Genomic DNA, 11,612 nt, shown 5'->3' on the forward strand with positions numbered 1-11,612 from the left:
TATAAGAAAAACAGTATGTCGTACATTACAAAAATTTATTATTTAGATTTCAAAAATATTTTAGGATATGTTTGAATTGAGAGGAGATAAAAGAAAATAAAATAAAATAAATGAATGTAAAGAAAATAAAACTCATATTCATTTGTTTGGATAAATTTTTAATTAAAAAAAATGTGAAAACCAAATAATTTTTAGTTTTTTTTGTAAACTTAATTTTTTTAATACCCAATTTGATGAAAAAGTTAGAGAAAGGCAAGTTGAAACATTTTTTTTTTATAAAAATACTATTATATCAATATTTTTATTAATATTAAAAATCTAATAAAAAAATCTAAGCAGATCATAATCATCATATAATTTTTTCAAAGTCATATATTTTTTTAATTAAGTTTCAGATTTTTTTTTAATATAAATTTTTTTATAATTTATTTGTGATTTAATTTTGATGAATAATTGAATATAATAGATTTATTTTTTGAGTTTATGAGATGTTAGATTAGTTTAAAATCTATTAATGCATATTTGTAAAACATATTTATGTTTCACTTAATTAAAAACTATTAATATAACAATAATTATGAAATCAAATAATATAATAAACATATCATGATTCAGGAATACTCTAAAATTACAAATAATGAAAATGTTATAATTGAAAAAAATTATTATAATTAATCATTTCATTTCTTTTTCACTGTTTTTCTAAATAATAGTTGATAAAATTATTTTCCCATCCTTTATTAATTTTAATTATTCAAGAGTTATATGTATCATTATTTTAAAAAACTTAATTTTCATTTTCTTTCATTTATTAATATTTATCCAAATATAATATAAAATATAATATATATATACATATAAGAGAATTCACTTATACTAGTATAAAAGTTACATATTTTTAATCTTTAAATAAAAATTAAATTCATTACATTTACCCTTAGTCATTTTGTTCAAATGATAAAAAATGTGTAACTCTTATATTAATATAATTGGATCCCTCTTCATATATATATAAGATCGTGAATCTTTGGTTTAAAATATTTTTATTTCTCAATCTTAAAATATTTAAAGCTTATTAAAATTAAATATCTAAATATTTGATTTAATACATATTTCACGTTAAAAACAATAATTATAAAAAATTATTTATATTAAATAATTTTGTCTATTATTATTTATCTTTAAAATGTATAGATACGTATAAAATAACTTTTTATTTCTTCAAAATATACTATTACTTTTTTTTCTCTGGAAACATATGTGACGACCACTTTATTTTATATGTTAAAAATATACTCCCTGCGAATACATTTTTTTTTATAAAATAAATTATAATCTAAAAATTAAAAAAATTATAAATATTAAAATTTAAACTCAAACATATTAAATATTTTAATTATGTAAATCAATTAAATTAAAATTTCAATTTAACTCTCAACAAATACACTTGTCTTCTATTAATCGTTTTTTCTTTGTGCTTACAACTAAGGAAATGAAACAAATAAATTTAAAATGTTTTTAAACAAAATGAAAATGCATTTTACATATAATTTCAAACCATGTTTTTCTAATAGGATTTTTTTTTGGTTACTTATATTTTTAGGAAAATCAAACCATTCAACTACTGACAGTTGTATATCACCTTTGCAAAAGCTTTTGAAATTTCAACTATTGACAATTTTGCCTTTGAATGCCAGAGGCAAAACACGCATGGCACGTGACATTACTAATTGAATCATTTATAGCCATTAATACGTCAAACACCCAAAAGCACAGTGTTTGACCATTTTTATTTATCATTATATAATGGTATTAATTTTTCAAAATAGTGTTTACTTTTATTCATCAATTGTTACATATTTTTTGTTTTAAGGTTTAAAAAAAAAAAAATCGCAGAAATCAAGTACAATACGTAACTCTTTTATATTAGAAAACTATTTTTGTGGCACGAAACAAAAGATTTTCAGTTTTAACTTTCTTCAAGTGGCCACGAGAAGTCAACGATCCCCCGTAATTATCAGGGCGTTGCAACCTTACAGAAGCCTCTCGTCTGCGTTTTATTTTATGGGTCTAGGCAATTGGACCTTTCAAGAATAAACATTGGGCTACTTGAGCCCAAAAAAAAGCTCAAAGAAACCCAAAAATCCTCACCCTTTTCTTTTCTCTGAAACTTTCAAGGTGGTTTTATGTTTTCTTTTTTTTTTTTTCAAAATCTTCATTTAAAAATGTAGTTTTTTCGATGTAATTATATAATAAGATAAGATATTAATATCATAATAATCCTAAATATCCTAAACGAATCACTATTGGGAAGAAATATTTTGTTAATAAAGTGAATCTTTTAGGCATAAGTTTATCTTTGTTCCTTGTTATAGATGAGTTTTTTTTTTATTATTAGATTCAATAAATATTTGTATTGTACAAAATAATAAAATTTATGTATTTATGTCGTATTTTATATAAAAATTATATGTTATAATTTATATTAATATAAAAATAAAATATTTTTTTATTAAATTTATATATACTTATTATTAAAACTTTAATTTATATTACATTTATTTTTTTCATATAATATTTATATCATCTTATTGTATAATATTTTAAATTATCAAATATATTTTTAATCTTAAAAACACATTAAAAACAATAATTATTGTCCTTTAAATAATTAAAGGAGATGACATACTTGATTATAGAGAAGGATTCCATGTTTTCTTTCATGACATCGTGGAAAAAAAGCGTGGAATTAACTCCGCTTATGAATTCTGATATTAGGATAATTTTTCATGAGCAATCTCGAAATCATAAATCTAAATCTAAGAGAGAATAACTATGTTATCTGAGTAAGCCCATATATTAATATTTTTAAGTGGATGTAGTTTTATAATTTTTTTAATTATTTTTGGTTAAAACATGATAATTAATTAAATTTGATAATTCATGTATTTATATTATATAAAATATTAAATTTATATATTTATATTGTATTTTATATAAAAATGATGTATCATATTTTATATCAATATAAAAATATAAAATAATTTTTTATTATTAATAAAATTTTAAGATATATTATTTTTATATTTTATATTTTATTTATATCATATTTTAAATTATCATATTTAAATATTTTAAAATTTTTACCAATTATAGGAGCGAGGTCTACTAGAGTTGAAATTTTTCTTTTTTAACTTCACACTTGTTAAATGCAAATGCCATTGGATTATATTAAGTTGTTACTGGATTTCTTTAGTTAGGTGCTGTTAATGACTATTTTATTTTAAAATAATATAAATTATTTGAGTTTAAATGTATATATATATTATTTATGTATGAAGATATAAAAAAATTATAAATTACAATATTTTTAAAATTTTATTTTGAATTTTTTTAAACAAATTTTTTTATTCAGTTTAATTTAATAAAGTTAAATATATTGATATATTTTAATAGATTTTTCTAAAAAAATCCAAAATTTTCATTTAATTATTGATTTTTAAATTTTTTGATATTTAAAAAAAATTTTAGATAAAAAAAAAAGATGAGACCTGGTTGGATGACAAATGGCATTCAATGATACTTTTAGTTAGCCTAAAACACTGTTTTAATCGGGAGATTACTTTTATACAAGCAAAGTTTATTTAAAACTTCTTATTCAAAGAAGCACAAATCTAATCAAATGTATCGAAACAGGCAAAAAATAATTAAAATAATTTTATATATAAATTTAATAAAATAAAAAATATTTTATATTTTTATATAAATATAAATTTTAATACGTAATTTTTATATAAAATATAATATAAATATATAAAATTATAAATTGTTAAATTCACTCTTTTAACATTCTCCACAATTCAATTCAACCAAATACATTATTTAAAAACATAACTTTTTTTCTGGGTTAAATTCTGTTAGATAAATATGGAGCAGTCTTGGGAAAAAAATGTCATTTAATCGAAGACCCAAGAGCAAAAGATTGATGATGATCATCGAGATGATACTGACAACCTTTGACAATGAGAACAGAACGCCCTGAATTTGTGTCCAAAATCAAAAACCCGAAAAAAGAAAAAAGAAATACCTTCTAAACTTTTGTAGTACTAAGTGTATAGGAGATTTTTCAGTAGTATTAAAATTTTTTAATGTCAAGAACACAAAAATCAGGGAGCAGATAAAGAAAAAGTTCACATTCTCAAAGTTAACGAATATAATGTAGTAGTAGTAGTACTAATGGTAACATGGTATCAAATGTGAAAGAAACAGATTAATAAAAAGTCAATTAAGAGTTCAATTAACAAATGGGTTCAATTAACAAATGGGTATTTCTTTTCTTTGTGGGTTTCCTGATCAAACGGTTCATGAAATGGATTTCATATACGAGAATGTGATTGGGGAAAAGGAAACTGTAGTTATTAAAATACAAACTGACAACAAAGAAGAAAAAAAGGGAGGGGGCTGGGCCTTTTGGATATTAATCAAACAATGCGAAAAAAGGTTTTAATTTTTTTAGTTACAATTATTTATTGCGTTATAGGATTTTGATTTTGATTTTGGGTTTTTATTTTTTTTATTGTTTTTGTCAAAGGGGAGTGAGAGGGGGATTTTTATTAGGTGAAAGAAAGATGTCCTTTCGGGTGTTTTATTTGATATATATTTTATTATTAGAGTGAGTATTCTTAAACAAAGGGATTTCTTTTTTACTTTTCGATTTTTGTTCTTTGGGAGGGTTTGCTTCTTTCTGTTCATTGGGAATTTTCTTGGTAATATGAGTTCTCTATTTCCTTGCTAATCTCATCTGGGTTGGTGGTTTTTCTTCAAATTTTGAATTCTTTTAGCTTTGGTTTTTAGGGATTTTGAAGTGTCTGCAAATACAAGGTGAAGTTTCTTTGCACTCTCTGGCAGAATTTTTGAAAGCCCAGAGATTTTGAGAGGTGGGATTTTTGAGTTATCAGATTTGCAGCAAGCTTTTTAGGGTTTTGATTTGATTTCCCAGTAGTGTTTTAGGTTTTTGGGATTTCTTAAAAGGAGGCATTGGTGCCTTATACTTATTGGCAAGCTTGAGTTTTGTTGGGTCTGGCATGTTTGCATGATGTTTAGTGCTCAAGGGTCTTCAAGGAACCATTGCAGTCTCCTTGCAGTTCTTTGTGGTGATAAAGTTTCTGATAATAGACCGAAGCAGTCAGATTCTGATGATAAGCCCAGATTCCCCTTTCCAGAGCTTGCTTCTTCAGGGCGCATCGAGGTATATGAATCATCTTAACAGTTCGACATTTTTAAAATTTTGGCGTTTTAGCAGAAAATTGTTGTAAAGTTGTGACATGTTCATGCGTGTGAGTGCAGGTTCAGCTTCTGAACAACCCTAGCGTTGATGAGTTCCGGCGGGTTCTTGAATCTTTAGAGCCAAATATTGTTTACTTGCAAGGAGAGCAGACTGCAGATAGCGAAGAAATTGGCTCTCTGGTTTGGGGATATGTTGACTTGTCCACTCCAGAAGCCTTATGCGGACTCTTTGGTTCCACATTGCCCACCACTGTTAGTGATGCATGATTCTGTTATTATAATTGTTGGATAGAGTTTATTATTTGATCACATTCTCCCTGAAATTGTGTGATAAGGTGCTACAGATATGGGACAGGATTGAGTTTTTTATACTTTTTTTTAATCTTTTCCCTCTTAAGTTCTTGATACATTTATTATTTCCTTTTTGTTATGTGACTTATTTTACAAGTTTTGCAGGTTTCAGTGCTTATTTAAAGTTCGTTAATCATTATATATGTTGAATTAATCTATTTTCAAATGTTTGTGCAGGTTTATTTAGAGACCCCCAATGGTGACAAATTGGCAGAGGCACTTCACTCCAAGGTAAAATTATTGATCATGGTCATTGGCAAACGATTGGAAATTCATTCTTCATGTTTTTATAAAAATGTTATTGATATTCATTTCTCTTTGGCAGGGAGTCCCTTATGTTATATATTGGAAAAATACATTCTCGTTTTATGCAGCCTGCCATTTTCGTCAAGCACTGTTATCGGTGATACAAAGGTAGGATCTTCTACTTCTGCTCATTTTATATATAAAGCAAGACTTGCTTTCCCTATCTTCCTGAATAGTGGTTGTAGCGTGTTAATTGTCCAAAGAGGTAGCTGCTATTGCTGTTAATTTTGGGAATTGGTTAATAATGCAAATTTACGCATCCATTTTAGATGACTTCACCTATTTTAAGGCTCACTGAATTATTACCTACAAACTGGAAGAAATTTTACTTTACTTGGAGACAGTACTAAATTTTTGCAGTTTTGGTCTATTGCAGTTCATGTAGCCATACATGGGATGCATTCCAACTTGCCCATGCTTCTTTTAGACTGTACTGTTTATGGAACAACAATATTGCCTCTTCTAATAGTCAGAAACAAAGTGTTAAGCCAGGACCACGTCTGCTCGGGGAGCCTCCCAAGATTGATGTTTCTCAACCAGAGGTAGATATGCAAGAGGAAGAAGGCTCTCCTGAAAATCTTCCCGCCATAAAGATATATGATGATGATGTGACTATGAGGTTTCTTGTTTGTGGATCACCATGTGAATTGGTAGTATTGAGTTTTAGTTGTTCCTTTGTTGAGTCATTAATTGTATCTAATACTCTGTTCATCCTTGTTTATATTGGTTATTAACTGTACGCCCTGCAGGATGCATTCCTGTTGGGATCTTTGGAAGATGGACTTAATGCCCTCCTGAGCATAGAAGTAAGTCTGTACAAGTGTTTTTTTTCTTGAATGTATATCTTTAGTTTTCCTGTTTTGGCTTATATGTTTGTTTTGCACTACCATCTTTTGAACATCATCATCTAAGAGATTATGTTAGTTATGGCTGCATCTACATTTGGTTTGAGTAACACCTGGTGTGTTTTTAATGGTGATGACAGCACAAGATCCTCCATCCTTCCCTCCCTTTTTTCTTAAAAGTTACACATCTCCATCCTCTCTTCCCAAAGGTTTGAAATGATAATTCTATTAGATTTCGGTTCACCATAGTCCTTCTGGACAGCAGTATGGTGGCTGCATTCTCCTTTGCAAAATTCATTTTTGGCATGGAAAGATCAGCAAGCTGAAATAAAAGTACCTACCGCAATTAGCAAGGGTGCGCATGTCATCTTCACCTTGATAATCAAAATGGCATAAGAAAAATTTATGAATGAGATCAATGCTATTCTATACATGCCATCAAATTGAGCTACACAAGGTTGCTCATGCAGTGGCTTTGCTGTAGTAGGGCTTAATGACATGATAATTGATGCATATATTCAATTGGTTTGATGTTCATACTCACATGAGAGAAGAGTACCATATATTTCCATAATTATATATTTGTAGCATGTACAGGCATCATCTGCTTTATCCACTTATTAACTAGATTCACTGTGGCATTTGTTTCAGATACGTGGGAGCAAACTCCATAACCGTGCAAGGTATTGATAACTTTGAGTTTCGTTATAGTTTGTTATGGGAGGGGCTGGCTTTGTTCAGGTTCTGAGGTTGAGCATTTGTGACTTTGATCTTTTCTTTTATGGATTTCCCATTCCCCACTTACTGCTACCTCCAAGTTTCTTTTGTGTCATTATCATCAACATCTAACGACATTTATTCTTATAGTGCTCCACCACCACCTCTTCAGGCGGGGACATTTTCTCGTGGTGTAGTGACCATGCGTTGTGATTTCTCAACCTGTAGTTCGGCTCACATATCATTTTTAGTGTCCGGTAGCGCACAGACTTGTTTTAATGATCAGGCAAGTAATTTTGATCGGGATAATTGCTAGTGTTATTTCTTTAAGTTCATATCTGAAAGTCTTGTTTTTTGTTCCTTGTTTTGTTGTCTTAGCTTTTGGAGAATCATATAAAAAATGAGCTTATCGAGAAGAGTCAGCTCGTCCATGCACAATCAAGTTCTGATGAAATCAAATTGCCTTCATCCGAGCCTCGTAGATCAGCCTCAATTGCCTGTGGAGCGAGTGTGTTTGAAGTGTGCATGAAGGTTCCCACTTGGGCATCACTGGTCTGATTTTCTCTTTAACAATCTTATTCTTTCTCTTAAATTTTTCTATCTTTTTATGCATTTCTTTGTGTGTTTCATCCGTGTTTGTTGCATGTTTAATTACGGGTGCATGTGCAGACTCTTTTACCATAAACTTCAGTAGAGGTATGAATAAACATTTGAAGGAGAAAGTTTTACTGAATTATGCCTTGAGATTTCATGATGGTAATTCTGTTTTAGTTAGCTTGATTTTTATTTTTGTCATCATGATCTGTTTCTGGGAATGGCTTAACAGGTTTTGAGGCAACTTGCGCCAGATGCATCCTACCGCAGCTTAGTTATGCTGGGGATTGCTAGCATCCAAGGGTTGTCGGTTGCTTCTTTTGAAAAAGATGATGCTGAACGGCTGCTTTTCTTTTGCACGAGGCAGGACAAAGATCCCCTATGGGCTAGTTCTGTGATTGCCAGATCTCCCAGCTGGTTGGTGCCTCCGGCACCTTCTCGTAAAAGATCAGAGCCATGTAAGGACACTAAACCTCTAAACTGTACTGTCATGGAAGGTGTAAATGGTAATGCAAGACCAAAACCAAAATTTGCTGCTATGAGGCCAATTCCTCACACACATCGTCATAAGATACTTCCTTTTTCTGGATTTTCTGAGGCTGAGAGATACGATGGTGACCAAGGAAAGGTTAACTTGCCAGTAGTTCCTGTAAAGCAACCTGCTCCTGTTACACATCGGAAAGCATTGTCGAGTTCTTATCAGGCCCAGCAGATTATTTCTTTAAATCCATTACCTCTTAAGAAACATGGTTGTGGTAGAGCCCCTATACAGGTTTGCTCAGAGGTTAGTCATCTTCTCAGAGTTTGAGTTAAGAATTTGTGAATATTGTGTCCACGTGTGGGGTGAATTTACATAGTGTAGTGCTGGCTTATGATCTATGCTAAGATGCATATGCCTTTATGGATATTCTTGTCAACTTTACAAGGTTTTATCCACTCTAGCTGATAGGGCCTGCGATCCCTGGGTTGGGAATGGCACAGTGTGATTCTCTGATGTCAAAAAAATCTCATGCATGCCACAGGAATTAGGAAAATATATCTTAAATAAAGCTATACATTGCTGTCTGGTGTAATTGACTAGTGTGTGCTTAGAGATGAACTTGCACTATGATAATGAATTATTTAATGAAAAATGTGTTAGAATGGTCAGAATAAGCTTTGAATTTTTCTTCTCAATATGGTTTCTTTTTTGCTCTGCCCCTGTAATAATTTTGCTGGATCATTCTCTAGTTATTGCAGAAGATGACTACAATTATACATCTATTTTTGCCTTATATTCAAACTTCTTATTTATGTTATTCAGATATGCTAATCATTTGTGCTTAATAGTTTTTGTTCATGAGAGAGAAATTAAATTAAAAAAATTGTGGTCTTCTTCTCTGTTATAACTCTTTGTTGATTTACTTTTGTTCATCACCACAAAAAAAGATAGGTGTTCGGGTGAATCTTATCATGCAGCTAGAGAAGTAATTATTGAAGCTTGCATAATTTAGTATCTCTGCGAGTTTGTTCTTCTAATGTTTATGTTTCTCCTGTTGCTTTATATTCTGGCAGGAAGAATTTTTGAGAGATGTAATGCAGTTTCTGATTCTTCGGGGACATACTCGTCTCGTTCCTCAAGGTGGGTTAGCCGAGTTTCCTGATGCTATTCTGAATGCAAAACGTCTTGACCTTTTTAACTTGTATAGAGAGGTAAGCTATTCTTTGTGCTAAATATGACTGTAAATCTGGCAAAAAATGTGTATTAAAAGATGTCCCTTACAGGTGGTGTCAAGAGGAGGCTTTCATGTAGGGAATGGCATAAATTGGAAGGGTCAAGTTTTTTCGAAGATGCGCAATCACACAATGACAAATAGAATGACTGTATGTTTTCAAGTTGTTAGCCTTAAAGTTTTCCTTTGTGATAATACTTTTATTGATGTGAAAAGCATAACTTCAAAGATAGTTTGATGTTTTTGTAGAGCTTCACTAAAAATTCGAAATCCTCTTTCCTTTTGATCCTTAAGTTCTTCAAATGACATTTTGTGTTTTCCACTTTTATGTTTTTGTTGTATGTTGTTTCATTCTATTGAGTTCTAGCTTGTTGTCATAGAAACTTTCTAATGTCTCTACAACTTATTGGTTCTTTTTCCTATAATTACCTAGGGAGTGGGCAACACTCTGAAAAGACATTATGAGACTTACCTTCTAGAGTATGAATTAGCTCATGATGATGTAGATGGAGAATGCTGCCTGTTGTGTCACAGGTCTCTCTCTCTCTCTCATTCCCTTGTGTGCACACACATACACAGTGAGTTTGCACATCTACAGAACTATTTGCAGTACTGACACTGGAGAGTTTTTGTGTGGCAACAGTAGTGCTGCAGGTGACTGGGTAAACTGTGGAATTTGTGGCGAGTGGGCTCACTTTGGCTGTGATAGGCGGCAGGGGCTTGGAGCGTTTAAGGTATGCCTTCTCTAAATATTCTTGTCAAGAGATGAATGTCAATAGGCAAAAGGGATTTATAAATAGAAGCAGCATCAGTAACATAGCTATATGTTGTATCCTTTTGGATGAGATCTGCGGCAAGTAAAAAATATGTTTTATATGTCTTCAGGACTGAATACAAATATACAATAGCGGTGTCATTGTTTGCAATTTTGAGTTCTTTTTGCTTGGCTGATCTATTTGATTGGATTGCAATTAACTTGATATTTATCGTCTGAATGGCAGGATTATGCAAAAACAGATGGGCTGGAGTACGTTTGTCCACACTGTAGCATCTCAAATTTCAAGAAGAAACCCCAGAAAACTATGAATGGTTATTGACAAAGCTTTGATTCACTTTAGATTCCTCCCGACACTCCCTCCCCCTTCTTTTCCCAACTTAGAAGAAATATATCTCTTTTTGTTTTATTTTCTTTTTCTTTTTTTTCCTCAATATAATGCATGAGATAAGGCACCATGTTAGGAATGTAATTATTGTATTGTATCCCCATTGTTGTTCTCATATATATAGATCAGGCAATTAACGAGGCTCCCAATTTTTCCCCAATATTTTGTATTCTACAAAACAGAGATCAAGAAGAGTAACTGTAGAATGTATTCGTATTTTACTCAATTAAAGTAACGAGGTAGTTTTTTCCTAGTAGATTTTGCTCACGGTATGAAATGGTTGGATTTTTTTTTTCTCTGGTTGTTCTCTTCTACCAAGACAATTAGCACTTTGTCAACAATAATTATCAAACATTCTGTTTATTTGGGTTGGGTTGTGTTGACTATTGGTTGGATACGAAAGCTCTCATGTTGTTTTTGGGGAATTCAGAGGATCTTGAATTCAAATTCAGGTAGACGAAGTCCATAGTGACATGGAGGCGATACCAGCCAAGATGGAACATGCAGACATAGGAGATAGCGAAAGAAGCCTCAGCTCTACTTGGGGTTTTAGATGGCTAGGTTAGGTTTGGCTAGCTCATAGCAACAGAAGAGGTCGAGATAAACGGATGCATGGCGACCTAATGGATTTCTGAAGT

At 30.7% G+C, this 11,612-nt stretch overlaps 1 protein-coding gene across 4 annotated transcripts; it reads left to right on the top strand.

Annotated features, from left to right (window-relative positions):
• The first annotated feature begins 4,147 nt into the window (after positions 1 to 4,147).
• On the top strand, positions 4,148 to 11,230 carry LOC111286731 (AT-rich interactive domain-containing protein 4-like). Of its 4 annotated transcripts, none has more exons than XM_022876891.2 (16): positions 4,148 to 4,500; positions 4,855 to 5,248; positions 5,347 to 5,538; positions 5,815 to 5,868; positions 5,963 to 6,051; positions 6,320 to 6,593; positions 6,693 to 6,749; positions 7,440 to 7,471; positions 7,656 to 7,791; positions 7,884 to 8,057; positions 8,332 to 8,883; positions 9,654 to 9,791; positions 9,864 to 9,962; positions 10,245 to 10,345; positions 10,455 to 10,545; positions 10,813 to 11,230. In XM_022876891.2, exons 2-16 carry the CDS (start codon positions 5,093 to 5,095, stop codon positions 10,906 to 10,908), a joined length of 2,241 nt encoding a protein of 746 aa, XP_022732626.1. In that variant the 5' UTR covers positions 4,148 to 4,500; positions 4,855 to 5,092; the 3' UTR covers positions 10,909 to 11,230. The 4 variants fall into 4 exon arrangements, 3 of the variants coding, with proteins under 3 accessions (XP_022732626.1, XP_022732625.1, XP_022732624.1); XM_022876890.2 differs by lacking the exon at positions 4,148 to 4,500 and adding an exon at positions 4,685 to 4,766; XR_016343197.1 differs by lacking the exon at positions 4,148 to 4,500 and having other exon boundaries at positions 4,685 to 5,248; positions 9,654 to 9,720.
• Positions 11,231 to 11,612: the final 382 nt, after the last annotated feature.

The sequence above is a fragment of the Durio zibethinus genome, chromosome 6 (assembly GCF_047325235.1).
Source record: "Durio zibethinus cultivar Kanyao isolate XHJ-2024 chromosome 6, ASM4732523v1, whole genome shotgun sequence".
Taxonomy (NCBI): Eukaryota; Viridiplantae; Streptophyta; class Magnoliopsida; order Malvales; family Malvaceae; genus Durio; species Durio zibethinus.